The 21,465-nt window shown below is 38.3% G+C and overlaps 1 protein-coding gene across 1 annotated transcript in view; it reads left to right on the plus strand.

Annotated features, from left to right (window-relative positions):
• The window catches only part of LOC107096495 (collagen alpha-1(IV) chain-like), a 64,245-nt gene that overhangs the window by 34,659 nt on the left and 8,121 nt on the right, over nucleotides 1-21,465 (plus strand). Inside the window, exons 3-44 of the mRNA XM_015393161.1 lie at nucleotides 233-322; nucleotides 708-752; nucleotides 848-892; nucleotides 1,075-1,137; nucleotides 1,272-1,325; nucleotides 1,422-1,448; nucleotides 1,531-1,605; nucleotides 1,703-1,765; nucleotides 1,851-1,886; nucleotides 1,961-1,999; nucleotides 3,877-3,948; nucleotides 4,057-4,092; nucleotides 4,190-4,249; nucleotides 4,387-4,422; nucleotides 4,513-4,557; nucleotides 4,653-4,685; nucleotides 5,053-5,113; nucleotides 5,216-5,251; nucleotides 5,635-5,781; nucleotides 5,869-5,952; nucleotides 6,085-6,168; nucleotides 7,998-8,068; nucleotides 8,208-8,399; nucleotides 11,308-11,476; nucleotides 11,562-11,654; nucleotides 11,780-11,884; nucleotides 11,961-12,058; nucleotides 12,298-12,448; nucleotides 12,539-12,652; nucleotides 12,846-13,013; nucleotides 15,553-15,642; nucleotides 15,744-15,896; nucleotides 15,974-16,072; nucleotides 16,176-16,265; nucleotides 16,386-16,525; nucleotides 17,651-17,777; nucleotides 17,894-17,974; nucleotides 18,403-18,501; nucleotides 19,227-19,277; nucleotides 19,369-19,554; nucleotides 19,700-19,833; nucleotides 19,924-19,996. Coding sequence (XP_015248647.1) covers nucleotides 233-322; nucleotides 708-752; nucleotides 848-892; nucleotides 1,075-1,137; nucleotides 1,272-1,325; nucleotides 1,422-1,448; nucleotides 1,531-1,605; nucleotides 1,703-1,765; nucleotides 1,851-1,886; nucleotides 1,961-1,999; nucleotides 3,877-3,948; nucleotides 4,057-4,092; nucleotides 4,190-4,249; nucleotides 4,387-4,422; nucleotides 4,513-4,557; nucleotides 4,653-4,685; nucleotides 5,053-5,113; nucleotides 5,216-5,251; nucleotides 5,635-5,781; nucleotides 5,869-5,952; nucleotides 6,085-6,168; nucleotides 7,998-8,068; nucleotides 8,208-8,399; nucleotides 11,308-11,476; nucleotides 11,562-11,654; nucleotides 11,780-11,884; nucleotides 11,961-12,058; nucleotides 12,298-12,448; nucleotides 12,539-12,652; nucleotides 12,846-13,013; nucleotides 15,553-15,642; nucleotides 15,744-15,896; nucleotides 15,974-16,072; nucleotides 16,176-16,265; nucleotides 16,386-16,525; nucleotides 17,651-17,777; nucleotides 17,894-17,974; nucleotides 18,403-18,501; nucleotides 19,227-19,277; nucleotides 19,369-19,554; nucleotides 19,700-19,833; nucleotides 19,924-19,996 — 3,715 coding nt within the window. The remainder of the gene's footprint in view (nucleotides 1-232; nucleotides 323-707; nucleotides 753-847; nucleotides 893-1,074; nucleotides 1,138-1,271; nucleotides 1,326-1,421; nucleotides 1,449-1,530; nucleotides 1,606-1,702; nucleotides 1,766-1,850; nucleotides 1,887-1,960; nucleotides 2,000-3,876; nucleotides 3,949-4,056; nucleotides 4,093-4,189; nucleotides 4,250-4,386; nucleotides 4,423-4,512; nucleotides 4,558-4,652; nucleotides 4,686-5,052; nucleotides 5,114-5,215; nucleotides 5,252-5,634; nucleotides 5,782-5,868; nucleotides 5,953-6,084; nucleotides 6,169-7,997; nucleotides 8,069-8,207; nucleotides 8,400-11,307; nucleotides 11,477-11,561; nucleotides 11,655-11,779; nucleotides 11,885-11,960; nucleotides 12,059-12,297; nucleotides 12,449-12,538; nucleotides 12,653-12,845; nucleotides 13,014-15,552; nucleotides 15,643-15,743; nucleotides 15,897-15,973; nucleotides 16,073-16,175; nucleotides 16,266-16,385; nucleotides 16,526-17,650; nucleotides 17,778-17,893; nucleotides 17,975-18,402; nucleotides 18,502-19,226; nucleotides 19,278-19,368; nucleotides 19,555-19,699; nucleotides 19,834-19,923; nucleotides 19,997-21,465) is intronic.

Here is a 21,465-nt window from a genome sequence, read left to right on the forward strand (position 1 = left end):
ATTCATAGACATTTAGGATCATAAAAAGTACGTAAATATTTATTTTGCTTAGGAACTTGTGATGTAGATATGTTTTTCAGGAAGTAATTAACAACTATATCTAGTCATTTTTTTTAAAGTTACGTGCCCATCTGGTTATGTCTGGTGCAAATGTATGTTAACTGTGTCGGTGCGGCTTTTCCTGAGCTAAAGGATCTGATTTTATTTTTTTATATTGTCTTGCATATCACAGGGTGAGCGTGGATTTCCTGGTCTACAGGGTAATATGGGATTCCCAGGAATGCAGGGGCATGAGGGGCCTCCAGGGCCAATGGGCCCCAAGGTAGGTACACACTTTTAGACTATTTCAATTGGAATCTTTTTTTAAGATTATTGAAAAAATTGGAAGCATTTCCTAGTGATCAAAACTTGTGTTAATGAATAAATGGAATCCCATCTCTTCACCAAAGAAGCTCCAATCTTGACAGTTTTGTTTTTATTTTTTACTCTCACATGACACATGTTAATTTCTTATTCAAATCAGCAGAGCAGCTGGTAGATTTTACATCAGTGAAACTGAGTAAGCTTTGGATGACTAAGGATTTACCAAACCCACTCATATAGCCCTTTTATACACCACCAACATTTTTATTCTTTTGAACTGATATTTAAGCTTTTCCAGAAATATTTCAGATATAATTGTAATAATGAAATAATTTATCCAATAGGGTGATCTAGGAGCACCTGGTGCTCCGGGATTAAAAGGAGTGCGCGTAAGTAAACAACTATATAATATAAAACTGCACGACCCTAACTTCACTGCTTCAGTAGAAGCTTTTGTGTTAACCGGATGCTTGTTATTTTTCAGGGTCCTCCTGGGCAACCAGGGTTTCCAGGAAATCCAGGACTACCAGTATGTTAATCACACATGCTACACCATTGTACTGAATTCTTCTAAGAATGCCTCCATTTGAGGGTTTTATCAGCTAAATATATTATTATACTCCTTTCTGTGTGTTGATGTCTGTTTAGAATTTCTATCACAACTTAATGCTTAACTATTAAAATTGACTTTTTCTATAATCTTAATCTTAGGGGCTCAACGGAAATGACGGTCCCCCAGGTCCGCCTGGAATCCCAGGATGCAATGGGACCAAAGTAAGCTGCCTTTGTTTCTCATAGATTTGGAAGAACATTGTTGCTCTGATTTTTCTGAGCACCCTAGACATGATTATATTGTTTTATGAACTGCTACGTTTGTTCCCTCTAATGATTTGATGTCTGTGTTTCAGGGTGAAAGAGGAATGGACGGTCTGAATGGTTTTCCTGGACTTCAAGGGCCGCCCGTAAGCAGAACCGTTCACTTTTTAAATGATTGTTACAGAAACTGGATTTCTTTCTAGTTATTGATTGGTTGGTTTAATTTATTCTTGTTTCTTCAGGGCCTACCAGGACTGCAAGGAATGAAAGTGAGTTTTGGCTTTAATATCTGTTCTATAGTTTTACAAATCTTTGACTCCAACAACCTGACAATGACTTTCTCGTCTACAGGGAGACCCTGGTGGTGTAATTGGGTTTGTCCCTTTTAAAGGAGACAGAGGGTTACCTGGCACACCTGGAATACCTGTGCGTACTGTAGCATGTTGGTTGAGCAACTTCAGGCATGTCAGAAACCATATTGGATTGTAATGATTTCCTTCTTCTACCTGTCTTCCTCTCCAAGGGAACTGTTGGACAAGTTGGACCAACTGGACCCCCCGGACCCCGAGGATATCCAGGACTCAAAGTAAGTAACACAAAAGTCAAAGCAATAATACAAACTGAAGATCTCACTGAAGTCATCCTCTTAACTAATTATAATTAACTGACAGGGTGATCCTGGACCGCCCGGCCCTCCAGGAGAGAAAGTAAGATCCTTTTTCAGCATTTTTCAGCATTTTTCTATCAATGATTTTACAATAACTTTATCATTTGTCTCCAGGGTGACAGATTGGCCTTTGTGAGTGAAAAAGGACAGAAGGTGAGAGTTATTTTTTAATTAATAGGAATTTTAGATTAGCTAACATGGGACTTGGATGATTTTCCAACAAATTTTCCGCTGACATAGTAATGTGAATATATTAAACTTGAAACAGACACCAAAAATGTGTGACATAGGCACATAGTATAGGTCATCTTTGTGTATACTTTGAAATCTTGGAATTTTTAGCATCTTAAATCAGCAATACAGGTGCTTACAAACATTAGACCAAATTTGAATATTTGTCCAAATCTTTATTTCGAATTCAGCCTCTTCAAAGCTGACAGCAATTAGCTCAAAAGAACTATACAGGCTAACTTTTTAACTGGGGATCCAACAATTTATTTTACCAACAATTCGATTCATATCATGATTCATGGTGATTAATGGACGATTTTGGTTCATTTAGAACAGGGGTCACCCATCTCTTTTAGTCTGAGAGCTACTGAGTCAACAGAAGGAGGGGTCAGTGTTCACCTAAACTTTAAGCACAATAAGCATACTTTTATTGTTTCTTTTAATCATAAATTTTATTTTAGATCCTGTCATTTTGCAATTTCTATACATTCTTAAATGCTCTCTATGATTAATATGACGAAATGCTCTATAAATAATTAAAAAAGAAAAGAAACTGAATAACATAAAATTTAAAACTTATCCCACAGGTGAGTTGTGCTGTTTTTAGAAGATGCTGAGGGCCCTTCACATGGTCCCTTAGGGCCTCTTGGTGCCCGCCTTGGTAACTCCTGATTTGGAACGATCCGATACGAGATGATTCACTGACTCGAAATCGACTCAGTAAATCTTGAATCAAAAATGTAACCAATGTGACTGTGAAATAAATCTCCTAGATTTTTGTTATTTCTTTTGAGGAAACTTAGTTATAAATTAAATAAATATGCACATAAACAAAACATAGGAAAAAATACTGGCAAAACATTCAAATTTTATTTTAAATTCAACTAACACTCCAGAATAAATCAATAGGAGGTTAACCTGTCTGGTATTATTTTAAATAAATTAACCATTTTTAAATTAGATTGCATCTCATTAAAGTGCAATAAATATGTGAACAATAGGTTTACCTGCTTTTTCCACTGTTTTTTATTTTTTATTTTACTTGAAATTATTATAACTTGTAATAAAGACTAAGTCGAGCACTTCATCCATCGAATAAACAAACCTAACATTCTTGATTCTTCTTCCATTAGTGACAGTAAGCACAACAAAGGGCATTGTTGTTAACCATATCTGTCTGCTCCAAGGTATTGTGTGTCCATAGGTCAGAGGAATAGATTAGATTACTTAGTTTCTAAGAAGCTGGTCAAGCTTTAAAAAGGCGTAATTAGGTGTCTGACTCTGTTCACAGCTGTACATCATTTCCCTGCACAACTAAGTAGGCCTAGCACTGAGGCCTACTTCCATCGGTGACAGTATCCAGGCTGACATGCTATTGTTAAAAGTAACAACAGATATTACAACCTTTAACAGTGCAGAGGAGCAGGAAGAAGGAAAATATTAAGGGAAAAGTCAGCTGTTGGATCCTGCGTAAGGAAGCAGCATAGCCTGCGTCCGACAGCAGATGAAGATACTGTAAAGTCCTTACTTGGTGAAACTCAGCTGTATTGATTAATATCTGTAGATATCAGGACTCAAACTGAGCCCGCCTCACTATAAACCTAAACAATGTCTGAAAACGTTCTTACAAACCATATTCCATTTAGGGTGGCACCTGCCCCCACTTTCTCAGTGTGGTTTATCCTATATCAAATAATGCTTATATGCTGTCTTTTGAGGATATTAATTTCAATTTTCTATATTAAAAGGACTGGTATGTGTTCACCTGTGACCATTATAGTGTTAATGTTTCCTTGCAGGGTGAAAAAGGACTCATAGGCCCACCTGGTCCACCTGGAAGATATGAAGAAGTGAAAGCAAACACCACATGGGTACGACCATGGCTACTCACTTAGTGCTTTGAAACTGAAATTCCAAATTAAAACATTTAGAATGTGTCATTAACTGATTGTGCATCTGGTTGCATTTAATTCCCACAGCATATAAAAGGAGACAAGGGCGACAAAGGAGAGAAAGTTAGTATTTGATCTTTGCGATGTAGCCTTTGCTTTTAAGAAAAAGTATTTTTATTATTATTGACCTTTTATTAAAACATTGATTTCTTTTTTTTAGGGCCTCTGTCTCCCTTATCAGAAAGGATTCAAAGGCGAACCTGGCCCACCTGGAGCAGAGGTATGTCATGGTCAATTTTACCTTTGAAACAAATAAGAACTAAAGAGATAATTTACATTAGATTCTCCCGGAAGAGTAAATACTTGTTTGGAAGCGTATCTACTATCTACGTTTTAACCTTTTATGTCAATGTTTAGGGTAAACCTGGTAAAGATGGAAAGGTTGGCACAAAGGTAAAACTAATATTTATCATCTATCTGCAAAACAAACACTTTCTTTAAAAGTTTTCAACACTAATTAATCATCAACTTATTTTACTGCAGGGAGAAAAAGGCAACCAAGGGCTTCCCGGATATCCTGGTTCAACTGTAACTACCCCATGCTTTACAAGTTTATATATTCCAATAATTAACCCATCCAGTCATTTATATTAATCTTCTGACATTTTTGTATCTGATTTTAGGGTGTAAAGGGAGATAGAGGACCACCGGGTTATGTGAGTTACTCTGCTCCTTCTGGTGTTTACTTGGATTTATTTTCCTTTTTTTTGTTAATGTCTTGGTTAATTAATAAAAGCAATAGAAGTAATCATTCCCAGTTTATTGACAACACTCCATTTTTACAAAAAATGTCCTCTCAAGTCGCTTGGCGATAGAAAAAAAAACTTCATAAACATAAATATAAAGTAATTTCAGTCATTTTAAAAATAATCAGTGTTAAATACAGACTATATTGATTTTTACACATAATCCACTAATCAATAATGTTCATATGCTCATCTGGCAGCAGAATAATTGATACTGTTGTTAAAATGTAGTAGAAAAGTATGAGCTAATGTCATTAATGATGTGGTTGTACTGTAGGGTGAAGGTCCACGTGGCCCCCCTGGGCCTCCTGGTCCTCCAGGGGGACACGGAGCAAAAGGTATAGACGATACTTTTATGTGTCCATTAACTCACAGACACAATAGATCGCTTCTAACATGACCTACTTTCATTCATTGCTCAATTCCTTTTCCAACCACAGGTGACCGTGGTTTTCCAGGTCAAACAGGTCCACCAGGTAAAATGTTAGAATAGACACTTGTTGACCTTAATCTATTTTGAGCATGCTAACGATAGAACTCTAGTTTCATTTGAATTTTATTTATTATCAGCGTTTTTATGTAACAGTGGCAGTTGTAGAAGGCTTCATAATGCAGGATCTTAGGAGTTTAAGGGGAATCTTAGATTGGAAGGTGGTTATTTGTTTGGATGTCACTGGCAAATGTGTCCGTTTATGTTAAACTGATAATATAGTAAGAAATTTTAGTCATTTACTTCAAAGCTATGTCTTATTTTGATGTATATTCATACAAATTACTCGAAGTCTCAATGGAAATAAAAAGTAGGGAATATTTTATAAGAATATCTGATGCAATATTAATGGTTTTTTTTGTATGACAGGCCGTTTCATAGAGGGTCCTCCTGGCGAGCCTGGTCAGAAGGGTGAAACGGGAGAAAAGGGTGACAGAGGCTTCGATGGACAATCTCTTCCAGGACCACCAGGACGACCGGGGGAAATCGGAGCCCCTGGGCCACCGGGTCCACCACGTAGGGCTTATTTATTACTTCATTTACTTTGTTGTGCTTCCAAAACTGTTTTTTGTAATTCACCACGTGCATGTATGGCTAACGTAGTTAACCCTGAAGAGTGTAATATGGAGAAAGGAGACCGTGGTCCAGCTGGACCTCCAGGATTATCGGGGGAAGATGGGCAAAAAGGTAATGATTGCTGATATTACTGATATATGTTTCAACGGTTTTAAGGGACAGCGGCGGCTGCTGATGCTCAAATTTTTAACAAGTTCATTAAGGCACAGCATAGTTTCTTGATAGAATTTTGCCTAATTTTAGGTGAGAAAGGAGATGCCTGTGTTACTTGTGAAGGCAGCGGCACACCTGGATTACCTGGCCCAGCAGGGGTTAAAGGAGAGCGAGGTAGGTAAACCATGAGCACAAACCAATGATGAATGTTTAAGTTCAATGTTCAAAAAGCTTGTGTGCAGTTAAAAGAAGAACATTTGGTTGCTGATATGCCAACACAGTATTTTCCACTTTTGGGGAAAAACTAGATGGCAACCCACTTAAGGTATTATCAATCATTGTACTACCTAAAGAGCTGCCATAAACTAAACATCTAAAATTTCTTACCCAGAAAGAAAAAAGAAAACTATTGTGTTCAGGTCTTAGTTCACATTTCTTAGTTTTATGTGTAGGTGTTGCATTAGCTTCAGTAATACACTATGTTAGGTTAAGGTTCCTTTTCTGCAAGGATCAATGTGGTTTCTAGGCTTTTCCATTCCATGTGGAACCAATTCTATTGAGCAGAAAGTCCTCCATTATTGCCTTGCATTGCTGCCGCTGATGAACATTAAGATCGGCTTGTGTAACCCCCCCCCACACACACACACAGCAATAAGTTTTCATGAGTTTATTTAAATTTTGAAAGAATCCCCCCAAACACAAGACGTCATTGAGACGTTGGTTTTCAGCCTAAATCTGGTCGGTCCGTCATATTCTTGATTTAGTCCAGAAATACTTGTTGAAAATTGTGCTGTGTTTGGTCCATCTGATTTTGTCCCACTGTAGTCCAATAATAGATATTGAAAAAACATTGCAAACAGGCTTTTCATCGATCTGGAAATTACGGCTTTTCACCTTTAGCTTTTCAACCTAACGTAGACGTTGTTTAAACGTAAATCATGTTGTCTTTAGACATAAGACTCTTTTATGCCCTTTGACATGAGGATCTGGTTTCTCCACTTGTGTAGAAAATACCTGACACAAATGAGGCAAATAAAGTTGTACCAATGGAAAGGCGCCATCAGTTCCTTTGTTACCTGCATGGAAGATGTGTTTCTATGAATTGGTTTTTCTAGTGTGTATCTGGTCAGTCATTTTGTAGTTGTTGAAAGAAACCTGTTCTGGTCTTGAACATAAAGAATTAAGCTTTTATATTTTCCAATCACATCTGTCCTGCTGTAAACAGTTTGCAAACTAATTTCTTGCTGTTTTCAAACTGAAAAGGAGATGGTTTTAGAAAGCTTTGATTAGTGAAAACTTCTTAAGGAACTGAGGGCTGGTAGTGGCTTTTTTAGAAGCAGAAGTTGCTCTCATCTTTTGGTTCCTGGATCCTGCCTTTGGTCTTTGCTGATTGGGCTCTCGACCATGTAGCCAGTTATATGCCCTGCCTGGATGAGAGGTCTTCTCCCAATGATAATATCCGCTTTCCTGTGGAAAAACCCAAATTTCAGTGTAAAGGTTCAGTTTACCTAAAAAAGATAAATGTTGATCATTGTGTAGCATATGCTTTTCTATTAGGTTAAGTACAATAATTTTTAAAATTTTTATAGAAAATTCAGTTCCTAAGTGAAACAATTTATATTGATTAATTACATGTACCCTGATAGTACATAAAAATACTACTTGTATATTAAATAGTACTTGTACAGTGTTTAATACCTGCTTTGTTTCAAAAAGATGATTTTACTCAGACAAAGAGCCTCATAAGCAGACATATTCCAATTTATTGACTATTGTAATAATGACTGTTTTGTGCAACAGGGGCACATGGAAGTTCATGAGCTGCTATGAAAATGTCATGACAATTGCAACTGTTAAATTCTGTAAACTGGACTTCAGTTTTATCTAATAGGATTTGGATATTTGTTTTCAGGTGTCTCTTATTTACATTGAAATTAATTAGTTAGAGTTTTGCAGGTAAAAATAAAAGAGTTTTGAACCCAATGGTCTGTTTTACTTGACAGGTCCCCCAGGTCCAGTTGGGGGTAAAGGAGAGAAGGGTCGTTCTGGGCCACCTGGAGAACCTGGAATTCCTGTGAGTTTAAAACAATGTCTTCATGTCAATTATATAACAGTTGCACAGATCCAAAAATAAATAGGAAATACATGATATCTAAATGATATCCATATTTTAACTGATAGTAATGTGTACCACCACATGTATTTTTGTGCAGGGTCCTGCAGGAACTCCTGGATTGATGGGGGCCCCTGGTGCTGTAGGTGAACCTGGAGACATTTTTATAGCGCCCGGGTATAAGGGGGAGAAAGGTCTTCCTGGATTTCCTGGATCACAGGGACAACCAGGCAAAGATGGACTGCCGGGGAGAGATGGATTTCCAGGTCAACCAGGTCTCAAAGGAGAACCTGTAAGTGCATTGATACAGTCATTTAGCCCTGCAGCTATGCTTATTTTAGTTATTAAGTATGTAACTGATCACTCTGAAGCAGGGGAGGATCTAGGATTCTAGGAGATCAGGGGCTTAGCCCTGAGGGTGAAGATGAGAGAGTAGACTTTCTGCTAAATCCCGTTCTAATGTAAAATATGACAGATTACTGGATTAAAGAAGTTTCTAGTATACAACATGCTATCATACATAAAAATTCCCCCCTCCATAGCATGGGAAGAAATTCATTTATCTACAAGTCTTTTAACAGTGCAACTCTAAATTGATCTAGTCTTATGTTGGGAACTTGTTGTTTCACAACAGCTGCTATGAATTAGTGCAATCAACTCTTAGTAGGTCCACTCAGAGTTGAGTACGTGCGTGGCAAGTATGAAACGCCATTATCAGTGGAGCACCTATTCAACGAGTCACCATTACAACAGGCAACAGTTCACACAACTGGAACCAGAGATTTTAATGCAGAAATAAAAAAAAATGGATAATGTGTTTAAAGGACAAAGAAACAGCACTACAGCTGCAAAGGAGAGGAAGATGGCGAAGAAGAAGATTGTTGATCGAATTACATGAAGATTGTTCCTCGAGTTAATGCAAGGGTTTATATGAAGTGGGCTAAGCCAGGCCTTTTTTACATTTATTAAAAGCACTCTCCTCTCTGTTGTCCCATTTGTAGATCACTAAAATAAGATTCTTCCTGATCAAAATCACAATCTTGGACGGTATTGTAATAATATATTTTCTACAATACATTTTTGCAGCAGAAACTGAATTTCAGAAAGTAAAAAACAAAATTATACCTCTAAGAATTAAGTTTTATATACTTAAAAATATTTACACATTTTAAGTGGCTGTTTTTACATTTATCAGCTTGACTGAATATGTATTTATCATATATCTACATTTCTTCATAGTCAAAAAAATATAAATCCTGTTGTGACCATAATAACATTACGGGTTTATTTATTGAATGGTAGTGTATCAATGTATCTATTTACCTGGCAGCAGGTGATAATTAAGTCTAAAAATGTTGTTCTAATAGATAGAACTTGTGCATCATCTCATGGGTTCCTCCTAATGTGTATTCTGTTGTCTTTTACACAGTAAATGCTAAGTGGCTGTTTAGCGCTACTTTGGATGTTATCATCCCAATAAATGGTCGTTATTAGCGATCATCATTCCCATAGAATGGCTTCAGATTGTACCAGTAGGCTCATTAGGTTGTTATCACTGAATGATAAAGTTGAAAATGAAGAATGATCTGCATGTCGCTCATATTAAGCAAACCAAAAACAAATAAATCTAATTTCCTGTCAACTGAGTTGTAGAATCCCCTTCTTATAAATACAGTATTTAAATCTCTGTGAAAAAATGCAGATCAGTCTTTAATAAGCTCCTCGTCAAACGGACATGCAATGTTTATTTTTAAAACCTAATGTGTCTAACGGACATTTTTTTTTAAATGCACAAATCTGTGAGAAAAATCTGACCAAATCAGGAAATAAAACAAAGTGATTGGCTCTAAGGAGAGCGGAGACAGAGTTCAGGGAACAAAACCTGTTCCTGACCAGTTTAGTCCTGGGGAGAATGATAGTACGGTGACTGAAACAGAGGTTCAATTAACTCTCTTTGTGAAACGGAAAACTCAAAGTTTCCCTGATTTCAATTTTAGAAAACTTTTCAGTAAACCTGCTTCTTGAAACGGACCCCTAATGACTCAATGCTGTTGTTTCTTCTTGGATGCAGCCCTGTGCACACACTGTGCAGTCATATGTCAGGACACTTTGTATTGTACATCAGTTAAAGCTTTTAAGCAGAGGTGGATGGAGTTTATTTGTCTGTCTTCTCGGGAAGAAAAAGATGCTGTTGAGTCTTTTTCAAATCAAATAAACCTGATTTACAGTGCACCTTCCAACGCCACATTATAATGACCAAAACAGTTTACAGAATATTAATGAAGGATATTATTTTACTATACTAATATAAATTATTACTGAAAATTAAAAAGATTTTTTAAATACATAACCCTTGTTTTGGGCTTTGAACAGATGCAAGTCAGTGAGTGAGTATAGCTCTTAGGGAAGACTAATCCAGGATGTTGGACCAGCCACAAAATATGAATGATCCTCACATCGGTTACCCCTAGAGGGACAGGCCTCCAGCAGATATTGGCCAGCAGACCATAAAACTCTGCTGGTCTAGTGGGTTTTCACACAAAGCCATTCAATTGTATGTGTAATGCAAAGAGCTACATAAGGCCCTAGAATGGATTCCTGCGGCACACCATACATCAGTGGAATCGAGGAGGAGTAAACCAGATCAAATACCATGTAGGGGGGATGGCTCTGTATATTAAATGTACTTAAATCATTAAGCTGTAACTCAGTACTTTTTGCTAAAGCTGAAGTAAAGAAAAGCTGTTATAAATGCTTGCTATTGAGAATTGAGGAACCTATTGGACCATTCTCTGTTGTAGCTTGTAGAAACTGTTCAGGTACATACATTTTGTAACCATAGTCTGAGACTTCTCCTTCGTATTGAAGAAAAATTTGTATCTCAATTTGCATTTTTCTTTGTCAAACTATGTCCCTAAAAAGCAAACGCATTTTAATGGACAGACTTCAGCAACTCAGGAGGATGAATTTTGGGTCATAAATTTTTGTCTGACTTTGAAAGTACCTTTGAGCCTCAGTCTGTTTTAACACAGCAGTGTTCCAACTGCAGGTTGCTGTTGCCGAACCGCCAGAATTGATAAAAACTCCTGGATATATTTAAACATTTTCGGAAAAACTCACAAATATCCAAGTGTCTGTGATGGTTAGAATTTTGCACAGGCAAGTGCATTTTAAGTTATTTTGTCATGTCTCTATCACAGGCCAAAGAGGGTATAAAAGGAGAACGTGGACCAGAGGGGGAACCTGGTCTGGATGGTCCTCCTGGAGAAAGGGGCCCCCCTGGGATTCCAGGGTTTGGCCGACCAGGTGAACCTGGAGAGAAAGGCAGTCAGGGAACACCAGGCCGTCCAGGAGTTCCAGGACAACCTGGTAATCATTAGAATAAACACTAGAAACACAGCGAGTTATTGCATTAAAACTTTAGCATTTCACTGAAAATGTCCATATGTAAAAGGCATAAAGGGAGAACCCGGTAAAGGTGTTAGCACTCCAGGACCCCTGGGGCCACCTGGACCACAAGGATTTAATGGAATACCAGGACTGCAAGGTAAGTAGCAGCACGGTCATCATAAATACATCTATTTTAAAGGTGTTTCTTATTTAATTCTCAGATCCTAATCAGGTCACTGATCTTCGTTGAGTTTATAATGCTAAGTATTTTTTTTCTTGCAGGTGAAATAGGACTGCCAGGTGACCAAGGTCTACCAGGTTTTCCTGGACAAAAGGGTGAACTTGGACCACCTGGAATTGGATTTCCTGGCCCACCGGGTCCTAAAGGTAAAACAGATGACATATAATACCCCACTGTGGGATTTCAAAAGTAACCATGAGAAAACGATCTGTATGTTTCCAGGACTCAGTGGAATTCCTGGAACTAAAGGATCACCTGGAGTGCCAGGTAGACCAGGACAGGATGGCCTGACTGGAAAACCTGGTCTACCAGGACAAAAAGTGTGTATTTTTCCACATGTATTTGTGCTGTTGATTAAACACGTGAAATGAAAACCTAAGATGTGAAATTCTTAGTATATTCTTTTATAGCCTCTGATAAAGATTGCACAAAACCATTAAAAAAAATTTTAATTGCCGCACATATCTAAAATTTGGCAGTGAAGAATTACTTAGGAAATATATGCAATTCCTTAAAAATTCTTTAGATTTTTGACAGGTCCTCTTTTCAAACATTTTAGGGTGAACCTGGACGGGGTCTTCCTGGACCAAAAGGTTCACAGGGCAACCCAGGAGTCACTGGTTTCCCAGGAGACAAGGGTGGCGTGGGTTTCCCAGGTATTCCGGGGCCAGAAGGAAAGACAGGACCCCCAGGACCTCAGGGTGTTAAAGGTAACAATGGAAGCTGTGAAAAGTCAAGCTTAATTGTGCTTTGTACACAATGTGAGCTAATCATTATTGAATATGTTTCATAAAAAAAAGGTGAAGTTGGACCTCCAGGACCACCTGGTCAGATTGGCCAACCAGGGGCTCCAGGGAAAGGCTTACCTGGACCACAAGGACCCCAGGGACCACGTGGAGAACCAGGACCCCATGGTAAACACAAACTCACTACCTTTCCTAGCATTTTTACTTTTATAAACCAGGACCATTTAATGATGCTGGTAATGCTGCAATTTAAGTAGAAAAACAGACATTTAAATAAGTAAACTTTTATACATTAATCGAAAGTATATTATGTTAAGTATATCTTAATTCAAAGAAAATGAACGGCATTTTCTTTATACAGGTAGAGAAGGTATAAAAGGAGCAAAGGGCTACCCTGGCCCTCCAGGTCTGGATATGCCGGGGCCTCAAGGAGACAAAGGAAGCCCTGGCCTCCAAGGAATCCCAGGGGTCAAAGGAGTGCCAGGTTTACCAGGTGTGCCAGGCAGAGATGGGTTGATTGGGTACCAAGGTGAGTGAATCAAACAGAAGTGTTTTTAGTTCTAAAACATTTTAAAATGTTTTCTTTAATCATCTTTATCAGCTGAGATTCAGTAAAACAAAAATAATAAAATTTCTCTATTTTCTGTTTTCACTCAAAACAAGCTCTGTTTGTCTCAATACTTACAGTTTTGTGTTACAGATAAAGAGAAAATTATTTTGGATAGTCAAACCAAATCTTGCTAAATCTTTCATCATCTTTCATTATGTTTTAGGCTGCTGGATCACATAGGGACCACTTTCTCTTATTCTGCATCATTCTGTCTCTACTCTCCCATTTGGCAGTATTTGTCAAGTTCCACTCATAACTTAATGCTCTCTCAGCTTTTTCTCATCATAGTAGCTTCATCTGGTCTGTTCCTGTTTGGCTGTGACTCCATCCTAGATAGAAATATTGCCGTGCTGCTGCCATCAACATCTTAGTTAATAGATATTTGAGCTTGGCATGTTTTTCCATGTAGTCCTGTTTCTCTGACTGTGATTATCAGAACTGGCTTGGAGCTCATCTGCCTGGTTGCGTCTTTCCTGGATGGGGGCCGCCTGTTTAACTACTTAATAGTTACTTTTTTTTATATCTGCTTCTCTCTCCTTGAACCTAAATCGGCCTCAGCAGATGGTCGCTAGCACTGAGCCCGGTTGTTTTGCAGGTTTCTTCCTGTTAAAAAGGAGTTTTCCTCTCCAATCTCGCTGCATGCACGCTCGATATGAGGGATTGCTGAAGAGTCATGTGACGTTTACAACGAATGTCCTTTAAGCAGCAAAAAAAGTGCCTGCTACTTAATTTTTTATGCTTGTACACATTAAAGGCAGAGGCGCATCAGGAGCATCTATGATGCTCCTGACGCATCCAGTAAAGTGTGTCCAGATGCATCTGATGCTTCTGCTGCTCCTGTGTTCAATGGCAGAGGACAGCTTGCTGTGATAAGCTGGTTAAAAAGTAGTTTTAATATATTTTTAAGCGAGACAGTAAATCTTAAAACATCGTCTTTGTAGTCAGTTCATCAAGATTACGATCCTGCCTTCAAATTTTATTTTGCTGTCAGAGCCGCATAGACCCCCACATAGTGGCAGTGCTGGGAATCCCCAGCAGCTGCTGCCTCAATCCCAGTCAATTCTTGGAGGATTTTCCCCTAATGTTTGTGGTGGGTGGGAGTAGATGTTAGCGTTTTTCAGGTATGCGTTACAAACTGCAAGCACCTGAGTAATAAAAGCAAACATATTTTGCCGGCAGGTTTCGTCATGTTTAGCTAATTTAGCCGTTAATAGACTGTTTCAAGGAAGTGGTCATACCTCTACATCAGCAGTGCTGTGTTGGTTTCTCTGTCAGCTCCAAGATCAGCTTCTCTGATTGGTTGATGTGGCGCGCCGAGCAGCAAAAGTACAAATTTTCAAACTCCAGCAGCTGCTGCTTGTTAAGCTCGTCATGCGCCTCAGATGCTGAGAAGCTCATGATGCACTGCTCCTGCTGCTCAGATGCTCTTGCTGCAGGGGCTTTTGGTGCGCCTTGATGCGTATATCAACCATTCACTTTGCATGTAAAAGGACTGATTCTGCTGCTTCAATCGCGTACAGTGTGAATGTAGCATCAATGACATAAAGCAAGCGAAAATCGTCATTGCAGGCTCATCCAGAAGGAGCATATCTTGCAAGTCTATGACCATAAACAAGTAACTGGTTTTCTTAACCAATCTGTCAGTATTGTCTATTTAAAGTGCCTTGAGATGACTGGGTTATGAAAAGGCATTATATAAAAAAATCTAAATCCAGATTGAACATAATTCATCTTTTTGTTCCAAGCTCCAAAAAAAAAAAATAATAATAATAATTTCATGATAACAGGACTGAGATGTTTTTATTCAGATTTTTGGCAGATTGTGCTCTTTAAAGTGTAATACCACCAATAACCCATAGGTTTTAATTTGCTGAATTAATCTTTGAAGAATTAATCTAATTTTGCACATCTCTGGGATATGTTTATGCCTTTGGTAGCTTTTGGAAGCTCATCAATTAGTTCTAAATGTGGCCGTTATGGAACCCCATGTAAGTTCAGTTCTTAAAAGTACTTAAATTTTTGTCCCATTTTCCACTTATAACCAGATCAGTTTTCATTGAAATCCATTTAAAATGAGGGGCTCAGCAAACAGCCATGCAGATACGTGCTCGCTGTTCTATGGTTGACAGCCATGGAGTATTAACAGTGTAATTATTTTGGTTTATTGGTTTAACTGTAAAATTTATGTTTTTCGATATGCTATAGAACAGTTAAATTGCTGTTTTTATGTTTTACCTTTTCTAAATATTAAACCTAAGAATTTTTTTTTAAGTCTAAAATTTGATGCTCAAATTATTACATTTCCAGATTTTTGATGAACAAAGACATAGTTATGAGTAGTGTATTAAAAGCATTGCATTTTAATTCTATATTAATCTGATTTTTAGCCTCCCCAGCCCACCGTCCTCAGATTTGAGTTGTGGTTATAAAACACTATGTGGTTCTGTATCTGTTTTAGGTCCCAAAGGTGAAATGGGGGTTATGGGAATTCCAGGAACACCAGGTTTTCCTGGACCAGCAGGTCAACCTGGATCACCTGGTCTGAGAGGTTAGACACACAAAACAAAAATGATCATAAATGGCTTATTAGCCCTTCTTTTAGTTCTCTCAGCAGCAGTAAAAATCTTCTTGTGTGACCTTAAATCATAGGTGATCCTGGTCTTACTGGACCAAGAGGAGAGGAGGGAAAAGAAGGAGAGAAAGGTGAGAGGGGAGATCAAGGTCCTATGGGACCTCCAGGAAAACTGACTGATTATGATATGGAGCACATGAAAGGCGAAAAGGGAGACACTGGTGACCCAGGTAATATTTAGCAACAGAGGCAGTTTCCTTTTATTTTCTACTTAATCCAATATTAATATAAATTCTCCACAAACAAGGTCAACCTGGTGTTGCTGGAGTCAAGGGTATCCCTGGCATTCAAGGAGACCCCGGAATGGCCGGTAAAGATGGTGAACCTGGATCACCTGGCCAGCCAGGTAGCCTAAATGACTAACTTAACTACAGACTATTTTACTGCACATTTATGAAATCCAATTTTATATATGGCTGTTTCGATTCAATGGTTCTGATGCTTCTAAGGTGAGAAGGGAGACCCTGGTTTTCCTGGAGATCCTGGTACCATGGGACCCCCTGGGCCAAAAGGCGGCATTGGAGACATGGGCATACCAGGTAGATGCATTCTAGGAAACATTTAGTATATATGTACGCGTATATATGTGGAATATTTATATATGCTTTCAAATAAGTGCTTGTAAATTAATTTGTTTTGCTTCTATGTATAATGTGTAGGTCCGATTGGTCCAAAGGGTTCTAAAGGAGATATTGGTACACCGGGTCATCCTGGGTTCAAAGGGACAGATGGTGAAAAGGGGGACCCGGGAATACCTGGTGAACCAGGTATTGGTGTTCCTGGATATCCAGGAGACAAGGTAAAACACTGGAATGAAACTAGTAGTTCTTGTATTAGAACATATTTGAGCTTTTTAATGTTTTACACTGTCTTCAGTGCATTATATTGCATATATAGCATGGAAATTCTGAAGTGGGAAAAAAATATTTCAAAACTTTTTCACAAAATATCCTGCAAACTTTTTATTTTTACACTGCTCTTTTTCCATAATACCCCTACTCCACTATTCACCTTAAAAAGTCCATCCATTTTCTGTCACCCTTATCTCGGCTGGGGTCACAAGGGGTGCGTGGTGCCTCTTTGTCTCTATGGGAAGAAGCGGGGCTCACCCTGGACAGGTCGCCAGTCGATCACAGGGCAACACAGAGACAAACTCGACAAGCATACACCCACACTTAAGAAGAATTTAGAGAAGCCATTTAGCCTAACAGTCATGTTTTATGGACTGTGGGAGGAAGCCAGAGTACCTGGAGAGAACCCCAGCATGCTCAGGGAGAACATGCCAACTCCTTGCAGAAAGACCCCAGGCCAGGAATCGTACCCAAAACCTTCTTGCTGCAAGGAAGCAGTGCTACCCACTGCGCCACAGAGGCACACCTTAAAAAGCCCCTTGATAATTTAATACAAACCAGGGGTGTGTGATTTAATAAGGCTATCAGTTGAAGTTTAATTACATAAAATTAACATAGGGCAACTATTGGTCATTCCCTCAACACATCTGGCCTTTATAGAAAAGTATAAGGATTGTAAAAGCATTGTTGAGAGAATGCCTCAAGAATACACTTTATTATTTTGCCAAACTGCAACATGTGGAGGAAGATCATCTGGTCAGGTGCAACAATCTGATCTGTTTAGCCAAGCAAATTACTGTGTGATGGTATGATGCACACTGCACTGACCTCTCCATTTTCATTTTGAAACATGGTGGTGCAGAGTTCTTCACAGGTCTGATTTTAAAAAACTGCATCTGCCTGCACCGGTAGAGTTCAGAACCGAGACCTGACCCATTACCCCTAATTGTCCCCATTTAAAACCAGAGACCGCTCACACCCGTAGAGTTCAGAAAAGAGACTCAAGCTGTTACTAAAATATACCTCACATTTTACTGCCCATCTCTCACTTACTGTCCTCTTAATTCTCGCAGGGTCAGACAGGTCAGCCAGGATTTCCAGGGCCCCGTGGAGACAAAGGGGAGAAGGGTCAGGAAGGAATGCCTGGAAAACCTGGACACCAAGGACCAAAGGGAGACAAAGGAAGCACTGGGTATCCAGGTTAGACGTGAAACTGATTTTTCCAGCACTTTTCTCAACCATGACACCTGCTGTTTTTTTTTTTTTGTTTTTTTTTGGTGAGTACCCACTCTTGTTTGTGTCTCTGTTTTATAAAGGTCAAGCAGGCAGGCCAGGAGAGAAGGGTAATCCCGGACTTCCTGGATCTGCTGGAGAGCCTGGTCGTGATGGCCGTCCAGGTATGTAGGGTTCCTGTTTTCTCAGCAAGAAGGAGCTATGTTTATTTAAGAAGAATAAAAATAGATAAGTTGTTTGATATATAGGCCTATATCAGTCAAACATTTTTATTCTTTGTTTGTCTGCGCTTTGTTTTGGTATCCAAGGGGATTGGCTCATAACAAGGAAGTAGAGACGGTTTAAACACTGCACTAAAGTAGTTCCTTATTGTACTTCTTGGTTTGTAAGGAGAAAAACTTGATATTGTTGATGGAGAGGGTAGATTGCTTATGGGGAATGTTCAATTTATCCTTGGTTACAAATGTTAATGATTTGGGTTAATGTGACTGTAAATTTCTCACTTATTTCTCCTTTAAATAAGTAAATTTGCATGTTTTTAAGACAAACAAGATGCATGAAATGCTGTTGATTGAATTGGATTTTTCTTCAGGGGAAGGAGGCCTCCAAGGACCTCCCGGTCCTCGGGGAGAGAAGGGTGAACCTGGAAATGATGGCATTCCTGGATCCACTGGGGAGAGAGGAGACCCAGGTTGGTCTTTTTTATTAAAAGCTGAAAGAGCAACAAATAAACAATATATTTCACACTACTAAAGAAATATTATTTTAGATGGGGTAAGTCTTAGTCTGACTAAATAAGTCTGACCTCGAGTCAATAGTTTGTACAGTCTTCTGTCTATGCATATCTTTTGGGCCAGCTCAAAAACAGGTAGACTTTTTTCCTAATTTAAATGATAATGGTCTAGTTTGTAGACGTCTCACAAAGGCGATTCCAAAAGGATGCATTTAATTATTTTTTGTTTATCCAGCAATATAAAGCTGTAATCTATGATCTGATCACAAGGACTTGATGGCACACCAAAGCTTTTAGCTGCAATTGTATCTCCTCTCTAAAGTATATTATCCTGTTTCTCTTGTTAAATATTTTATATTTTATAAACACGCTTGACATCCTACTCAATACAAAAGAAATCCTATTTTAGGGGATAGTTTGCCTAGTTATTAAATTATTATTAATATCATAAGTATGCTACAGCAAATATTGCAGAAATATTCTTAGATAAAAAGGAACTTAGTTTAATTCAATTTAAAAAAAATTATTTACATTTTTTATTATTAAACATTTTGAAAAGGGTAAATATAACCATTACTAATATGTACATGTTTATTTTCTCATTTTTTATATTACTGCTGTTTTTAAACCCACAGAACATTGTAATGACTTAAAATAAAAATTCTATATGCTCTTTTCTGCAGGTTTACCAGGTCAAGGTTTTCCCGGACCACCTGGAGCTCACGGTGGAAAAGGTAACAACCTGTTGTACATTGACTCATGTGACCCTCATGATGCTATCAGACAACAGCATCTCACTGTGCAGCCTGTTCTCTACCTCTGCAGGTGAAAAGGGGGATCCAGGTCTGCCTGGCATGCCTGGTCAGTCTGGTATTCCTGGTATAAAAGGCGAGAAGGGATTCCCTGGCCCTCAGGGACCACAGGGAGAGCCAGGAGAACGTGGTCTTCCTGGCCTTTCCCTGGAGGGACCCAAGGGAGAGCAGGGAGAGAGAGGACCATCTGGAGAAGCGGGTAATGTGAAAATTCTGACAAAAGTATTGCATGTGTTAGAGGTCCTGAAACACTGCAGAGTTTTCAGAACCTGTAATATAGGAGATTTTTAACTGTGATATATTTAATATATTGTGTTCTGTTAAAAAAAACAACAACAAAACAGGAACCCCAGGAGAACCAGGTCCTCATGGAATTCCAGGAAGAGAAGGCCAAAAGGGAGAGAAGGGTGATGCTGGTCAGCCTGGTTTCCAGGGGGAGTCTGGACAAAAGGGTGACTCTGGAATACCTGGACTTCCTGTATGTTACTGTTTAATTACCTGATAAATCCCTGTGACAAATCACTAAGAGCTACAAATATAGATGACCTTTGCTTTGTGATGGTTTCAGGGTCCGACTGGCCTCCCTGGTATCGATGGAGTGAAGGGAGAGCGAGGAGTGCAGGGGGTTCCTGGCTTCCCAGGTAACTTTCAATTGAAGAGCATAACTTTGATAATTAATCTCGAATTTTAGATCGCCACTACACATAATTTATGATGGAGATATTTCTGCTATAATTCTTCACCTTCCCTATGTGCTGTTCAATTTCCCCCATCTGGTAGATTAATAACTCTTCCAACAAGGCAGATTATTTTTTAGGGCTTTTTGTGTTAAAAAAAATATATAAACACACACACACACACACACACACACACACACATATATATATATATATATGTATATATAAATCTGGGGTGTGGTCCTGCATAGTGGTGTGTGTGCGGTGTGCAAAACTGGTCTCCTATTAGCTTATTCAATGGGCTTATCCCTTTATAGGGCAGGTTAACATTTTTGATCACTTGCATACACTTACTAATGGACTCCCTCAGTGTGGTCTAGAAGCACAAGATCTATACCCAGCCGTTCAGCAAAGATACTGCTACATGGGTGTACATCTTAATTTGGCATTTGACCAATTAGATGAGCCTTTGCATGATATATTACCTATTGTAAATTAAGTTGGAAAAAAAAGTTAACAAGTCAAGAAAAAAGGTAAAAAGATAATTGAAAAGTTAAAAGATGAATTTAACAAGTTAATAAGCCTAGTTAACAATTATATTTAGGTTTATAAACTAAAAAATGTAAACCAGTTTCAGCATTAATGCCTCTAAGTAGTTGTATCAAAAAAAAAAAAAAAATGTGTTTCTTTCACTCTAAAAAAAAAAAAAAAAAAATGTGTTTCTTTCACTCTGACTGTTTTTCATGAATTTCCTATAGAAACACTTTTGTTATTTTTCTTGGAGTTTCTTGTTATTACATTGACATCCCTTTTTGCGATCAAAATATCCATATTTTTTATGTTGCAAAGGTAATAAGGTCTTGTCCTGGATTCCAGTAACACTATCGTCTTGAAATTTTATTTTTCAAAGTATTTCACTGAGTGCCCGATAAATGGCTATTAGAGCTCACACTGCAGTTAGCAATAAAAGCTTTACTACCTGATACAGACCTAACTGATATAGCCAAGAGCAATGCTGAATTTTATTTTTTAGGAACTAGCATAAAATAGATTAACTGGTTAATCCAAAGACCTTATACTGCAGCAAAGATTAGTTAAAGCTTAAAAAAGAATCAGCTATTAAGATTGCAGCATAATATCACTGTTAGCTTAAAAAAAATGCAACCTTTAGAAACATTTACTAAGCTGAGAAAATCATTAATATGGTACAAATGAAGCATAAGGTTGGGGTTTGGATAATTTATCTTTGCACAATCAGTTTACACTTCAAATATCTGCTAGCAGGGGCTAGACCGGTGCCCCCATAGAACTAGCCCTGGGCCCCGTCACTGAAGACTATTAATTTGATGATGGATGATATGCTTTGGCAAAGAAATCTAAATTTAATTACCGTATTTTCACGACTATAAGGCGCACTTAAACGTCTTTTTTTC

Source organism: Cyprinodon variegatus, unplaced genomic scaffold, assembly GCF_000732505.1.
Source record: "Cyprinodon variegatus isolate N-32 unplaced genomic scaffold, C_variegatus-1.0 Scaffold628, whole genome shotgun sequence".
NCBI lineage: Eukaryota > Metazoa > Chordata > Actinopteri > Cyprinodontiformes > Cyprinodontidae > Cyprinodon > Cyprinodon variegatus.